The sequence below is a fragment of the Carlito syrichta genome, unplaced genomic scaffold (assembly GCF_000164805.1).
Source record: "Carlito syrichta isolate Samal-C Ts95f unplaced genomic scaffold, Tarsius_syrichta-2.0.1 Scaffold314830, whole genome shotgun sequence".
Classification (NCBI taxonomy): Eukaryota; Metazoa; Chordata; class Mammalia; order Primates; family Tarsiidae; genus Carlito; species Carlito syrichta.
The window spans coordinates 186092-202705 of NW_007258926.1; the positions used below are offsets into that span (position 1 = coordinate 186092).

The following is a 16614-nucleotide window of genomic DNA, read 5'->3' on the forward strand; positions in this document are numbered from 1 at the left end:
GGTGCCCGCCCGCCGTGCCCGCGCCTCCCGCGCGTCCCCCCCCACGCTGCGTCCTGCGCTCGCTTCCTGCGGGCCGCGGTCCGCAGACCCAACTCCTGTCCCCGACCCCCTTGCGGGGTGACCGCGGCCAGCCCCCTCGCTCCTCCGCGTCTGTTGGCCCCAGAGTAAAATGGAGGCCAGGATCTTCCGCATCTCCTATCACAATATTGTCGTGAGGACTGAAGAAGACAGCTGATAACGGCGTTTCCAATTCCATTGACATGGTGTTTGCACTACGGTCTGAAAATAGTGATAAAAGCAACAGATGGGCCATCTTAGTGCCTGGCCCTTGGAAGTCGCGGCTGACTTCATGCTACTCTCGGTCACTATGCTACACCTGTACCGTTCACTTAATGTTTAACTTTAAATTGCTTGACTTGGGGAAAAAACAAGGCGCATCTGTCATGGGCCCTGACAACCCGACGCAGCGCGGGATGAAATCACATTATCCTGCCTCCACCCTCCGGAATTAGGAATACACTCCTTGTGTGACCTTGGACAAGTCTCTTTCCCTCTCTGGGATTCACCAGTCGCATCTGTTCCCTGGAGAGAGACGGACTGTGGTCGATGCCCCAAATCCAGGTCGTTGGGGCACGGATTGACATGCAGGTTGCTGGGCTAGAACTCAGGCGAGCTCAGCCAGAGACTATATTTTACAATGTTTGAGATTCTTGGGCCAGGCTTTCAGCAGTCTCTTCTGATGGTGATGTTTTAGGGTCCCAGAAGGTATTTGTGGAGCACCTACTATCTACTGGGTCCTTACCCCCAAAACCCCTCTGTCCAGGATCCCTGCAAAGCAGAGTTAGCTGGATCCCAGCCTCAGGTGGGGGTGGGCAGGATTCAGAGCCTCCCGCATCCCTTGCCTGGGACCCAAGGTGTCCCCTCCCAGGGGTTTAAAGTCTCCTTTTCCCCAACTTTCTAGGCAGTCACTGTCCTGTCCCAAGTGGCCAGAACTGGCAGGGGAGTGCGGGCTCCCCACTCCTTTCTGTGTGACACTCCTCCTCCTCACACCTCTGGCATTCTCCTTCCCTCACACTCTACTTTCAGAACCCAGCCAGCTTCCAGCTAGCTGTCACCACCTCCCTCACTGCTGCCCTGCCTGAGCCATGATTATCACCTGGCATGACTTACCCAATTCTTGCCTCTCAGTCAAGGCTCCACGGGGCAGCCAGAGCACTTTCTCTTAAGAAGGAGATTGGGGCCGGGCTCGGTGGCTCAGCCTGTAATCCTGTGCTTTGGGAGACCGAGGTGAGTGGATTGCCTGAGCCTGCGGGTTCGAGACCCACCTGGGCAACTTGGCGAGACCTCATCTCTACAATAAATCAAAAAATCAGCCAGGCGTGGTAGAGCGCACCTGTAGTTCCAGCTACTTGGAAGACTGAGGCGGAAGGATCGCCGGAGCCCAGCAGGTCGAGGCTGTGGTGGCCGGGAGTGGCCACTGCACTCCAGTCTGGGTGACAGAGTGAGACTCCAACTCAAAAACAAAAAAGGAGATTGGGTCATGTCACATCTCTGCTTCAGATGCCCCAGTGGTTCCCCCTCACTCAGAGCCAAAAGACAAAGTCCTTTCCGTGGTCTGTGACAGGGCCAGCACCCCCCCACCTCTGTCCTCTCCCCACTGGCCCTCTCCCCTCATTGCTCTGCCCCAGCCACACTGCCCCACCCCCCAGCAGACCTGGCACCTCCTCTAAATCTCTTTCTCAGTGAGTTCGACCCCAGCAACCTATGTACACCGCCACACCTCTGCTTGCTTCCACCACCACTCCCGGTGCCCCTTACCCTGTGCCACTTTCCAGTAGGCCACACGTTAGTATTATTGTTTTATCTGCCCCTCCCCCTCCCAATAGAATACACTGACCCCAAAGGCAAGGATTTCCATTTTCTTCACTGATGTGTCCCTGGTGCCTTAGCACAGCCTGGCCCATAGTAGATGATCAGTAAACATGTATCGATGCAAGACACCTGATTGCAATGCCGTGGGGCCTCCAAGACTCGATTTAAGCACCTTCATCTCCTTCCTTGGGTGCAGAGAAGTCACCCAAGGAAGAGAGATGAAGGTGCTTAAATAGAGTCTTGGAGTCCTCATGGAATGTCCTTGTTTTTCAGGAGCCTCAATCCTGGGTTTGAAGGGCTGCCCACCGATTCTTTAGAAGAACGTGATGGTCTTTGAGGTTCTTTTATCTTCCCCTAGAAGGCTCAGTGAGTTCGCCTAAAAACAGGACCTAACACACAGTAGGTACTTGATTAATCAGGGATGTCCCAGTCCAAAGCTTGGTGAAGCCCAGAGAGGAAGTCAGCCCTCTGCTCAGTGTGCCCTGCCCATGTCAGCAGTAGGGAATGTTGGCTCCTCACCACTCATCCAGGGAAGGCCTCCTGGGTCCTCCCATTGCTCTCTGACCCTATGGCACCTGCCTAGATCTCACTGTCCCTTGCCTAGATCACTGCACCAGCTTGTGAGTGGCCTCCCAGCCTCTAATCGGTGCTGCCCATGCTGCTAGATGACTTTCCCTGAAACTCCTGAAACATACCGTGTATTGTTACAAGGAGTTTGGGTGGCTCCTATACACAGGACAGTGGAGACCCCAAGGCTTTGGAGTCAGGCAGAACCAGGTGGAAAATAGCTCCCTGGCCCACCAGCTGGATGACCTTGATCTTGGCATTCATCTTCTCTAGGCTGAAGTTTTTTGGTGAAGTATCTGTTAATGTGTGTATAACTGGGCTAAATCAGGAATAGCAGATACATGTAACTACCCTGGCCACAGCAGACATCACTAATCAAGGGTGGCACACTTCTCTGTTTAACTAAATCTCAGGCTTGAGCTCCAGGGATCAGAGATGACATGAGTTGAAGTCTGTTTGCAACCTCTGGACGTGATGGTCTCCAAGGTTCTATTACCTTAGCTGTGACGTGCTGAGGATTGAGGAGCTGAGCTGTCAGGAGCCTGCTGCCAGAGATTGGGGCATGCTTGGGACAAGGTTGACTGGAGGGTTGACTGCTTACTGGAATTTTGTCAGCCTCCCGTCCTGTATGTATGGGGGCGGGTGGGAGGAAAGTGAATCAGAGAAGAAACTGGAAGAGTTCTGAGCGGGGGGGAAGATGGGACACAGAAGGGAGGGTACAGCAGCTGGTGACTGGATTGTCACAGATGGGAGGTGCCTGTGGGCCCCCAAGCCCAAGCCTCACCACACAGGTGGAGCATTTGAGGCCCATCAGTGACACAGCAGAGTTGAAACTAGAACTCAGGGTCGCTGAGCAAGGGTGTTTCCCAGGCCGGAACCTAGCCCAGCTCAGTCTAGAGCCTCAGCACTGCTGAGGAGTGACCCCAAGGGCACATGCACACACAGGTGCACAGCATGCAGGTGGCACAAGGAGGGCACACCCTGCAGCCTGCTGCCACGATGCTAAGGCCCCTGGCTGGCATCACAGTCTCCCTGTGGCGCAGAGGGAGACACGCAGAAAGGGAGGGGAACCAGACACAGAGAGGAAAGGAAGGCGAAGGAGACGGGGAGAGAAGCCAAGGACTGAGGGAGACAGAAGGCAAAGATGGGGTAGAGTTGGGGGAGAGAGGAAAGGGAGGGGGTGGGCAGAGAAATAGAAGCAGGGAAGGGGAGGAACACTTTCTGGGTTCTTCCTCTCTCCGATGTACAAAAAGAGGAGAGGCAGGATCAGGATCAGGGGTAAGGGCACCCTCGTGGTCCTCCCAGGTAAGTTCTTTGGCAGGAAGGGGCACGCATCTGCAGCCAAGCTGCTGCTCCCCCACTGTCCCAGCTGGAGCTGACCCCGCCTGCCGGTAGCTTGTCAAAGCTATTTCTGGAATGTGGAATCTGGGTCAGACGGGGAGGGAGGAAGGTGGCAGCAGCAGTACTGGCAGCGGGGAATCGGGAATAGGGCCAGATCTGCCTGCGTGGGTGGGTGGGCGGCACCACACCCCTTCCCATGGTCCCTCAAGTGCCCAAATAATGTCGTCACCAAATCTACCCGTCTGCCTGCATGTTGCCTGAGTGCATGTGTGCTCATGTGAGTGTAGCAAAGCACTTTCACGCCCTTCAGCAGCGTAGGGTCTCAGAACAGCCCTGGAAGGGCAGGGCCCAACTTCTTACTCCTTGGAGACACATGCTAAGGAGGAGGGGGCCTTCTGAGCAAGGGTGACCTTTGTAGGGAGACAGTAGTGGGGTTAAGATGCTCCTGTGTGTATACGTATGTGTCTGTGTGGAGGGAGGTGATTATGGGCAGGCTAGCCATGTACGGTTGTACAGGTTTTACACTGATCAAGGATGCCACATTTTACAAGGGGGTCCAGGGGGGACTATGGCTGATTGAAATATTGGTCTCAGTTCTCAATCTCTCCCTGTGCTCATACCCTTTGTTACATAACCACAGTTTCTCCCATGAAAGGTGGCATATATTCTGCTGGACCTTGGCTTTGGAATCATATGACTTGTTTTGACCAACTGGATATTAGCAGATGTGACACAAAGTGACTTTACATGCATTTGCAGAGTGAGGTTTTCCCTATTCTAATTCTGCACTGCCGTGGGAAGAATGTGCCCTGGCTCAGCCACTGATTCCAGGAGCATGCTTTGGTCCCAGGAAGAGGATATATGGATATGCAAAGCAGAATGAGCTAACCTGCAAACTTGTGAATAAAAACAAATGCTTCTTATTTTGCGCCACTGAAGGTACATGCTTGCCTGGCTCACAATTGCAAAGATGTGGAATCAACCTAAATGCCCATCAACAGATCAGTGGTTAATGAAAACATGGTATTTGTACACCATGGAATACTATTTAGCTGTCAAAAAGAATGAAATAATGCCTTTTGCGGCAACTTGGATGGAATTGGAGAACATCATCCGAAGTGAACTAACTCAGGAACAGAAAACCAAACACTGCATGTTCTCACTTCTAAATGGGAGCTAAGCTAAAGATCTGCAAAGGCATAGTTTGGAAGGACAAAAGAAATCACCTCTTGGGTACAATGTGTGTGTGGGTGGGGGGTACAGTTAAAACCCTGACTTCTTTGTCACTACACAATGCAACTGTGAAAACAAAAACTATTTATACCCCCTAAAGCTATTGAAGAGAAGAAGAAGAAGAAGAAGAAGGAGGAGGAGGAGGAGGAGGAGGAAGGCGGAGGAGGAGGAGGAGGAGGAGGAGGAGGAAGAGGAAGAGGAAGAGGAAGAGGAAGAGGAAGAAGAAGAAGAAGAAGAAGAAGAAGAAGAACTGTCACTTACAGTAACTTGAAGACAGCAAATGGATTTGGGCAAGGCAGTTTCCAGATAAAATGTTGAAAGCAAGAGCCTTTTGGCCACATTTGATAAGGACTTACAAGAAAGAGAGGAACTCATAATAGAAATAGCCAATCTGCAAGGAGTATTTACAGAAAATAGAGAGCAAGACTAATGCTTGCTTAGTTGGAAAACAAATCTGTCAACTCCAGCCTGTCCAGCCAGTAAATCATTCTCAAATTAAGATCCAGCCTGGGGATGAAGATCAAACCAAGGTCATAGCCAGTTAAGATACAGCATGTGGGCAGATCAAATCAAGGTGTGGTTATAACATCTTTTATTGACATTGCAGAATTGCAAGGTACCCTCTAATAGATACTATCACTGGTCAAAAGAGTTTACAGAAAGCTTAAGGGCATGGTCCCCAAAAAACCTGATATACCCAAAGTAGGCATAATTCAGTCAAGAGAGAGCCATGACCCAAACACAATTATGGTTGTGGTTTTTGGCACATGGAGTTATATGGATCATTACATCTCTGAAGCCCCATTCCCCCCTTTTCTAAACAGGAATATAAACTGCAGTTATCCTGTCCCTGTTTCACCAAATGTGTGTGGGAGGATTTCACCCATGTGTGTGGGAAGATTGACTTAGAGCATAAGATTTAAATTTTTTTTTTGAGTTGGAGTCTCACTCTGTCACCCAGACTGGAGTGCAGTGGCTGCTCCGGGCCACTGCAGCCTCGACCTGCTGGGCTCTTGTGATCCTTTCGCTTCAGCCTTCCAAGTAGCTGGAACTACAGGCGTGCACTACCACACCCAGCTAATTTTTTTTATTTATTGTAGAGATGAGGTCTGCCAAGTTGCCCAGGTGGGTCTCGAACCCGCGGGCTCAGGCAATCCACTCACCTCAGGCTTCCAAAGCGCGGGGTTACAGGCTGAGCCACCGAGCCCGGCTAATTTTTTTTTTTTTTGTAGAGATGGAATCTTGCTATGTTGCCCAGGTTAGTCTCAAACTCTTAGCCTGAAATAATCCTCCTGGCCTCCCAGAGTGCTGGGATTACAAGCAAGAGCCATTGTGCCCAGCCAGAACATAAGATTTTTTTTCTTTTGAGCCAGATAATAAGAATTGTTTTCCTTTGAGCTCAGTCACATGACTTGCTTTAACCAACAGAATGTTAGTAGACATATGTAAACCGATGCCTCGAAATGTGCTTGTGTAGCTAGCTAGACTTGTTCTCTGGTCTTTGCCATTGTCCTGAGGAGACTATGCCCTGGCTAGGCCACTGATCGCAGGAAGACTGTTGGTCCCAGGAGGAGGATGAGAGACATGTAGAGCAGAGCTGTCCTGGCTGACAAACTTGGGAGCAATAAATACATGTTAACTATATTAGACTGATTTTGTGGTGTTTATTATGCAGCATTATTGTTGACCAATTGGGAGCTGACCAATACAGTCCTAGACATGTAGCCCATACTTTATCTTCAGTCCGTTCATGAGTGATTGGAGTTGGGAAACTGGTGAATGGGAATTCCTTGAAGAGAATAACTAGGGGTACTGTATGTCCCTCCAGGGCTATCTCATGCTTAGAGAACTTCCCATGGGCATGAGGCTGTGGGGAATGGGATCCTTTACCCAAGCTTCTATGTGACTGCAGCAGAGTGCCTGAGAGAGCTGGCAGGGCTCTCCTGGATTCTGAGGCCATAGGAGCTGGGCCTCAACTCCGCTTGGAGACCTCTACAGTGGAAAGGCTGGGGGACTACCCACAACAGCAGACCAGTCCACACGCAGACCAGTCCATGTGTTCAGAGTTCTACAAGGCAAAGGCCCTCATTTTCGGGCAGATCGTTGAGGGAGAACGTAGGGGTGGAGTCATCTCCAGAGGATTCTGCCCAGGATGACTGGCCAGCAGAGCCAGGACCCTAGCAGAATGAGGTGTGGGAGGAGGTGAGCCTCCAGATGGAGCAGCTGAGGGGGCATAAGAAGCAATGGTCTGAAGGAGGGTTGCCCATGCCGGGTGCGACTAGGGTACCAGGAGAGCCCTGCAGAGTAATGAGGCATCAGTCAGAGCCCCCATACCAGACAACACACCCTGGCTACCTCCCTTCCTAGCTGGAGGAACCAGGAATAGCTACTGGTGACCAAGGAGCAGAGAGGACACTGACAGCCACACTCAACTGCTCACTGTGGGCTTCCCAGCCCAAGTCATGTCCTAGCTGCAGGTGCATGAGATTTGAGGTGGACAAGAGTAAAGTTTTGAAATTAGACCAGACTGGACTCTTGATATCCAAAAATGACTCTGTTCCTGAAGCCCTAAACATGTTAGGAAACGCTTGAGGACCTGCCTAGATATCACCCAGGGACAGGGCAGAGAGCCCAGAGGTGTGAGAGGCATGGGTGAGACAGATGCTTCTTGTTCTGCCCCCGCAAAGACCATTCATCCAGCCAGTGAACTGGTTGCCTGTGTGCTGAGCACCCATGGGATTCAGGTCATTTACTCCACCAAAGGCCAATGAACACTTGAGCAGCCGTCTCTCTTCCTATGAGCCAACCTCAACGACTGTTGGTTGTCAGGAAGCCAAGAGTCAAGTCTCAGGACTGGTAATCACACCTGCCACTTGTCAAGCTCCTGTCCCAGGCCAGGCCCTTCCCAGACACTCCCATGCCCAGTCTTCCTTCCTGGCTTATACCCTCAATTTATAGAAGGGGAAACTGAGGCCGAGGGAGGAAAAAGAGCCAGCTGGAATAAGTTCCATGCTCTCTCTACTACACAGGGACTGTGCAATTTTCCTTGTCTTCATTTCCTATTGTTTCATGACTTGCTTGGTACGCAGGGTCCCCCCTTTTCTCTGATCATACATGCGTTACCTTGGATGATTAAGAACGAGAATCCAGAAGGTACTTCCCGATGGTGAGCAGGATAGAAACTGGCAAAGCACCCTTTGAGAAGCTCACTGCAGACCGCCCCCCCCCCGAAGGCTCCCTTCGCAGGATCCACCAGCAGGCAGGTGGCAACCAAGTATGCGCGAGCTCCGGCCCCACCAACACCTCCCACCCCCACCACAGATGGCATCTGCCTCTGTGACCCCATTTGAGCTCCGTCTGCCAAGTGGTTGGAGGTCCAGCACCAAGGCCTCCGGGGCTGCCAGGTCACAACGGATTCATCCCTGCATTTCCCGCAGGCCTGGTCCCCTCCAACGAAGAAAGCACCCTCCCTTATCACAGCACTCACTTGGAAGCGTGCGACTGTTGCTGAGGCTGCCGGTGCTGGGTGGGGGGGAGAGGGATTGCAGGGAGACACTGTCCTCCTCCTGCGAGCAGCCGGCCTGGATGGCCCGCAGGTAGCTGTGGCTGCGGGAGCGAAAGTAGCTGGGCAGCGGCAAGTCCAGCGCCTCCGCGGCCGTCGACTCCGCTTCGCTGCAGGCTGACTCACAGGCCGCCTCATACTGGTCGCTCAGATCTGCCTCCCGGACCTGTCCAGGCAAAGGCAGGTGTCTCTGTCCATCCCGGGGAAGGGGTGCTCAGTGGTGGGCTCAGTGGCAGGGGTGGACAGTCCGTGGGGCCTCACCCCAGCCCACGCCTCCTCCCATCTCACTCGGGGTCTGGGGTGGGCAGATGGAGCCCTTAAGAAAGGAACAACCCCACTCACCTATCTGAGCCTCAATTTTCCCATCTCCACAATGAGGATGAGGTTGGAATATTACAGAATGTTAACTAGATTATCTTGTGTGTCCACACTGATTGACAGTAGATTTTAAGGTCACATCTGATTCAGCATGGAGGTCTATAATCAATTAGTAATGTCTGTTCTGAATGGTAGAATGGAGGCGGCTGTAGCCACGCCGGCTATTTAACATCTTATAATCTAATCCTTTTCTTTTCTTTATTTATTTCTTTCTTTTTTTTGAATTGGAGTCTCACTCTTGTCACCTAGGCTGGAGTGGAGTGCGGTGGCACACTCATGGCCCCCGCAGTCTTGACCTCCTGGGCTTAGGTGATCCTTCCACCTCAGCCTCCAAGAAGCTGGAACTACAGATGCACACCACCATGCCTGACTAGTTTCTGTGATTTATTGTAGAGACAGGGTCTCACCAATTGCCCAGGCTGGTCTCTAATCCCTGGGCTCAGGCAATCCTCGCACCCTGGCCTCCCAAAGTGCTGGGATTACAGCCACTGCGCCCGGCCAATCCTTTTATTTTCAAGCAAAGAAACCAAAGGCCAGTGAAGGAAAACAGTTGCCAGGGGCCCCCAGTGAGGAAGTGGCAGGACAATACTGCAAACGTGCATTGAAGGAAGATTAATCTAGCCCTGGCACACAGAATGGATGTTGGGAAGAAAGTCTGGATGAAGGCAGAGGCCAGAGATGGAGCTGGAGCAAGTCTGGTGGGAGAGGACCGGAATAAGGGCGGTGGCCCTGACAACTGATGAGAGATGTCGGCGTGGGCAGGATGGAGAATGGGCAGGATGGAGAATGGCGCTATCGGCCATCTCACGCCCAGTTCAGCCTTGCGTGGATGGTTCTCAAGTGTCTCTCCAGGTGACTGTCTAGGACCCTGCGAATCTGAAGTGGGAGTGTGAGCACAGAGGGACCCACCATGCACACATTGTCCAAGGGTTCCAGAAGGGCTGTCTTTCCCATGTCTCAGGCCATGTCCGCCACGGAGGACCGCTAAGTATAGCCTGGGGAACCAGCTGGCCAAAGATGGACATCAGGCGTAGGTCCTGAGGGGCACGCCTGGGCTAGATTATCTTGTGTGTCCACACTGATTGACAGTAGATTTTAAGGTCACATCTGATTCAGCATGGAGGTCTATAATCAATTAGTAATGTCTGTTCTGAATGGTAGAATGGAGAATGAGAAGAGGCCACACATAATTGTGTGGAGGAAAAGGGGGCCTGGTCTGGGGCTGTCTGCCCTGCCGAGCCATGTAACCTCAGGCCATCGCGGTCCTCTCTCTGGGCCAGCTCCCCTCACTGATATCAAGTGGACACCTGTGTGCTCGTCTGAGATGGAATCAAACAACTAGGAATGAAGAGGGTGTGTGGAAAGGTCAAATCTGCACTGTCCATTGTGGCAGCCACTACCCATGGGTGACTGTTTATGTTTACATGAAATAAAATTAAATAAAGTTCTAGCCGGGTGTGGTAGTTCATATCTGTAATCCCAGCATGCTGGGAGGCATAGGTGAGAGGATTGCTTGAACCTAGGGGATTGAGACTGCCTGGGCAACTTGGTGAGACCTCGTCTCTACAATTAAAAAAAAAAAATTTAGCCAGGCATGGTGGTGTATGCCTGCTTGGAACTAGTTCCAGCTGCCTGGAAGGCTGAGGTGGAAAGAACACCTAACCCCAGCAGGTGGAGGCGGCGGTGGCTGTGAGTGTGCCACTGCACTCCAGCCTGGGCGACAGAGTGAGACTCTAACTAAAAAAAATAATAATAATAATAAAAAGAAAGAAAGAAAGAAAGTTCTGTGGCTACATGAGCCACATGTAACTAGTGACCTTGTTGGACACATGAGTTACAGAACATTTTCATCACTGCAGAAAGTTCTATTGGACAGTGCTGATGAATTAAAATATAGGCCACGTGGCATATCCACAGTGCACTTAGAGGGGTGCTAAGGAGACGGGTGTTTATCCTCCAGAGCTGACCTGGAGCCCAGCAGAGCCCCTGAGACTACCCAGGGAGATGGGGTCTTGCTGTGGGATTGCACAGTAACAGCGCAGCCAGGGTTTCAGACCTGGGCCCACCATTTCCTTGAAATACAAATGTATACAAGTCATTTAATCACTTTGTGCCTCGGTTTCCCTGTCTATAAAATGGGGTTCACTATGGTTCCAGCTTCACAGGGTGACTGTCAAGAGTAAATGAGAGAATTCCTACCATGTGCTTAGGATGGTATCCAGGAGAGGAAGCCCCCGGGTAGCCTGTGCCCATGAATGTGGCAGCTGTGTGGAGTTTGTGACTACTGGTTAGGATGCTCCCAGGCTCTGCGGGGAGGTCAGCTGGTCAGTGCTGCTGGTGTGTGTACCACTGAGGACTCGCTGTGCAGGGCACTGTCCTGGGGGCTCTGTGTGCTAACATACCACCTCCTTGCCACGTGCCTGTTGGAGTCAGGGGAGGAAAACATCGCCTGGCCCACTGTAGGCTCCCGGAAGACCCTCATGAATCTTGTGTTCAAGAGGAACACACAGTTCCTATGACAAGGGGCAGAGGGACAGAGAAAGTATCCATGCTGGGATAAGGAGATGTGGGTGTGGCCAGTTTTGCCCCATGGGATGTGTGGCCTTGTCCAAGTCCCTTGCCCCTCGGGGGCTACAACGAGGGGTTAAGCTCAGTACACCAGGAGGGAGAAGACAGCCAGTTCAGGGCTGGGCTGGCTGTGCTTGGGAGGGGATGCCCTCAGGGCAGCCAGACAGTGCCACAGCGGCTACCTCGCCCACTCAGGTGAAGTCGAGGTCTCCACATCCACTCCAACACCCCAGCATCCTGAAACACCCCTCCAGGGCTCCAGAGAGAAGAGCAAGGAGCCTGGGACCTGGAAGCCAAGACCACCAGCCCGCAGTCCCAGACCTGTCCAAATGAAAGTCTCCCTGCCTGGTCCAGGGAGAGGAGAGGAGGGTGGGGGCCAGGAGACTTTCAGGAAAGCCTCCCACTGTCCTGGGGTTACTCCTTGCTTCATCCACAGCAGGTAGCTCATTCGTCCTCTTTTCCGAGAAGAGGAAACTGAGGCACAGAGCAGTTAAGCAAGCAGGGTGGGGAGTGCAGAGTCAGGACACCCGTCTGGGCCTCAACTCAATGGAGGCACCTTCCTGGTGATGTCTGTCTGTGCCTGCCGGGCTGGGAGCTGGGGCCACTCAGATGGCAGGGCTGAGACCAGGCCTGGACTCGGATCGGGGTGCAAGGGACGGGCAAACATACTGACCTGCTGCTCGTGGCCAAACAGCTGGGGGATCAGGGAGGCCTGTCCAAAAATCTGCAGGAAAGAGAGGGTGAGGGTTATGAGAGGACAGGGCTGGGGGCTGGGTGGGGTATTCAGGTTCGGTGGCAGGACTCCTGGAGGCTGGCTGGTCTAACTTTCTCCCAGACTGGCCAGGGCTCAGCTGCTCAGGTCTCCCTTGACTTCCTTCAGGGACGGGAGGCTCACCTCTTCTAGGGCTGGGCATTACTCAGGACCTGTGATCTGCTGCTTACAAGTTCTTCTCTTGGTCCAGCCCTTGGGACCATGGATGCTCAGTCTGCTGCCTCTCACCTGGCCAGGGAGCCTACCTGCATAAACAGATTAGGGATGGATCCCAGGCTAGGATATCCTAGCCTGCTTCTCCCCAGGCTAGGGTATCTTTGACTTTGGGGCCAATGTGCAGCTTGGGTCACTCAAGTTTCTTCTAGAGGTGGGGGTTTAGGGGATTAAAGGATCCTGAGCCAGGAGAAAGCTGGAGGTGGGCAGGTGGTAGAGAGACCTGCTGGGTCCCCAGCCTGACTGATTCAGCAAGCCTTTTTGTGCAGCCAAAGGGCAAAGGCATTCCAGGTGCCAGAGCCAGGTAGGGGATGAAGATGGAGGGTGTGGAAAGACAGACACAAAGAAATCTGGAGATGGAGACACACCGGAGAGGATCAGTGAGAAATGCAAACGAGGGGAGAGGGGACAGAGAGAGGAAAACGAGAGAGACACAGACAGGAAGGCTGAGAAAAGGGAGGGTGGGGTGGGAGAGAGAGGGAGACACACTGTCGTTCAACAAACACCTACTGAGTATCTGCCTGGGCCAGGCATGGTGCCAGGTGCTGGGGACACTGCAGGGAACAAGACAGCAGGGTCCTCACCCGCAGGAAAGCCCAGTGTTAAGAGGGATACAGACATTAAGTAAAAGAGCACACTCTTAGAATTCCAGGAGGTGACAGTTAAGCAGGGTAAGAGAACAGCATCTGGAAGGGCTACAGGAGGACTGATCCGGGCGGTCTCTCTGAGGAGGTGACATTTGAGCCAAGACCTGAAATCCAAGGAGCCAGCTGTGCAAAGATTTGAGAACAGAGCTCCACCTGGGGCAGGAATTAGGCGGCACTTGCTGTGTGGGGAGCAGAAAGGAGGTTGGTATGGCTGGACAGGGCAAGGGAGGAGGTAGGGCCTGGGTCCTGCAGGATTTCACGGGTCAAATAAGGACTCAGACTTTCCCTTGGGGCATGGCGCGATCTGATGTATGTCTGATTGGAGGTGGCCAGGACAGCCGTTCTGGGAGATTTATGGGGTCTGCTTGAGGGTGGCAGGGGCAGAAGTCCCGTGGTTGGGCGCCCTACCCCTCCTCACGTTTGAGGGCTGGGGGAGGGACCAGGCCAGGGATAATGGAGTTGTGAGGAGTCGGAGTCCTGAAGCCTTCTACGCAGTCGACTGGTTCTGATCACGGCCTGCACACAGCAGGCCACGGCCTGTTCCTGCCCAGGGAGAGGGCCGGCTCTGTACCTCGCTGCCCCACTGCTTTCCTGTGCTACCACCAGCCAGCATCTGCCCTCTCTGGGCCTCATCTCCCAGTGCACACCGTGGGGGAACCCTTTAGCCTTGGTTGGTTCTCCCTTTGCAGACCCTCAAGTCCTGTGTGCAGGGCAGGGACTGAGGTCCAGGTCCAGGTCTGGGTCTGACAGCCCCAGATTTCTGCCCAGTTTCACCTTCTCCTAGCTATGACCTCAACTCTCTGAGCTTTAATATTCTTATCTGTAAAATGGGTATATGGTTAATAAGGCCACCTTGAGAGGTGGCTGTGAGGGTTCAGTGCCTGAGGTTGAGAGAGACGCATGTGAATTAGAAGTGCAGCACAGAGCATTTATCACTGTTACAGGCTGAACTGGCTGTACCCTGGGAGCCCAACTTTCCACTCTACGTAGGCGGACATAGAGTCCAGAGTAGAGAAGTAACCCACTTGAAAACACACAACACGATGAAAATAATAGCCAGCCCCTCTTTGCTGGGCACAGAGTCCATTATCCCATGACATAGGGACCATCACCATTCTGTGGTAAATTGGGAAGTCGAGGCTCAGGGAAGGGCGGTGACCAGTCCTGGGTTCACATTATCAGTGACAAGATTGGGGCTCGAACCCAGCTCTGCAGTTCCCTGTCCTCATGGCTCTGAGACCAAAGAGAAGCAGACAAGGCTCAGAGCCCGGGTGGCAGCCTGGGTGTACAATGGTGGTGGGGGCCTCCTCCCCAAGTGCCCACGGCTCTAGAGACCATGCTCTGTAGCCACAGGACAGTCAGAGGAGCAGAGAGACACAACACACACAGGCAACTTTGGGAACAGAGACGAAACAGAAGCACCGTGGAGACATCTGGGGCCGCTCAGCAGCGTTGGGGCCTGGATGCCTGTCCTCCTGTGGGAGCTGGGGCTCTCCCAAGCCCACTGGCCTTCCAGCCTGACTGCCGCCCTCACCTGGCTGATGCAGCTGGAGTCGTTGAGGCTGTCGCTGACGGGGGTGTAGTCCTCTTCCCAGCTTGGACACTTGGAGGGCAGCAGCATGTCCACTGAATCCAGGCGGTCCAGACTCCTGGTGAGAGGGTGGGGAGCAGACAGAGTTCAGCCAACCCATTGTTCAGTGTGGGAAACTGAGGACCAGAGGGGAAAAGACTGGCCAAGATCACCCAGCAGCAGAGGGAAAGTGGAAGTCACTGCCAGCCAGAGCAGAGCGGGGGCGACCAGCAAGGAGAACACAGCTTTGGGGGCTTTGACATCTGTGATGCACAGGTGGCCCCCACGTGTCATACTCACTGTAGCCACGGGGTGGCAGCACTAGCTTGCATTTGACAGTTTAAAGCCGGAGGCTGGCTCAGCCCGGCTCAGTTCTGCGGCTCCCTCCTCTCCCTGCCAGTCTGGGACACTTCCGAGACTGGACAGAGGAGGTGGGTCAAGGCCCACAGCCTTGATCTTAGGCTAGAGCTGCCCAAAGGGCATCCATTCTGCTGCGATGTGCAGGTGGCTTTTGCCAGGCCCCCAACAACTCGCAACTTATCTCCACGGCCCAGCTCCTCAACCTTTCTCACGGCAACTTGGCCCTGCGACTCCCCCAACCCCTGTTCTGGGGATAAAGTCCATGCATCCAAGAGCTCAGGCCCCTGGCACAGAAGGGCTTGGACTGGAATCCAGCTTCATCTGTTGGGTGACCCTGGGCAAAGCACTCCCCTTGCTTAAATCTGTTTTCTCCTCTCTAAAGTGGGGATGACACTGCCTGCCTGCTGGGGCTGTGGTGGGGTTTCAGTGATGCGGATTAAAGGGCTCCAGGCAGGTTCAGCGGCCAGCCAGGGAGGTGCTAACAGACAGCAGCTGTTGCTATCACCATTGGCGTTACTCTTGTTTCCCTTCCATTTAGGCCTCTGCCTGGCTCCTGTCCGCCTCTCCCACCTTAATCCCCACTGGTCATTCATGAAATTGTAGGATCTCAGGACTAGAAGGGATCTTGGAGATCATCCTGCTCAGGCCCTTCACTTGAAGATGAGAAACAGGTTCGGAAACAGACCTGGGACTGGCTGGTGGTATCCTTGAATTCCGTCCAACCAACTAGACTCTAGGTTGCCTGGAGAACTCTGCCTCCTTCTGCCCCTGTGCCACTGTCACCTGACCTGCTCTCCTCCCTCGTCCCAGTCTTCCCAGGCGACCCCTTCCATGAAGCCTTCTTCGTGCCCCCAGTAGTTGAAGGGCTAGGAACAAGATGGTTTCTGCTAACTCTTCCAAGTCTTAAAGCAAGAGGATGGGGCTCAAATGGTGGAACTCCAAGACAGGAGAAGTCTGTCTCTTTAGTTTTGGATCCACGCCCTCTCTGGTCTTTAGCGCTCACCATGGCGATCAGTTACAGGGACAAGGGCAGAGTGGACTCTGGCCTTCTCTGGGCAGTGCCGCACAAGCCATGGGCTTATAAGGGCAGGGTTCTAACCTGGGGCAGTTTCTCTGTGGGAGCGGAGCTTGCCTGGGACGTGGCTCCGGTGGGCAGGGTTTACCTGGACGGGTCACGGAGAGTGACTCTCCTTATGAGTGGGGTTTACCCAAGGATGAGGATCACGTGTGGTCAGGTCTTAGCTGTGGGTGGGGTTCACGGAATGGTTCACCGAATCAACTTATTGGCAGCACCCAGGTAGTTCAGGGCCACCTAAGGACAAGGATCTCGGGGCAGGGGCTCCCCTGAAAGCGGTTCATTTGGATCTGAGGCTGAGGCAGCCTCCCTGGGCTGGGCTTTCCCGGGGCAGCCGAAAGGGGGGAAGGCGAGCTCCGGGCGGGGCACACCTGGGAGCAAGCTCACCTGGGAGCAAGGCTTGCCTGTGAACCGGGCTTGCAGCCACCGAGGGTTCCCGGGGGAGGGCTCGCGGGC

General features: G+C 53.5%; 1 protein-coding gene across 1 annotated transcript in view; it reads right to left on the reverse strand.

Annotated features, from left to right (window-relative positions):
* Positions 1-16614, reverse strand: part of DLGAP4 (DLG associated protein 4) — a 137292-nt gene that overhangs the window by 73787 nt on the left and 46891 nt on the right. Inside the window, exons 4-7 of the mRNA XM_021705925.1 lie at positions 16355-16395; positions 14688-14802; positions 12195-12245; positions 8501-8741 (exon numbers count right to left, since the gene is read on the reverse strand). Coding sequence (XP_021561600.1) covers positions 8501-8741; positions 12195-12245; positions 14688-14802; positions 16355-16395 — 448 coding nt within the window. The remainder of the gene's footprint in view (positions 1-8500; positions 8742-12194; positions 12246-14687; positions 14803-16354; positions 16396-16614) is intronic.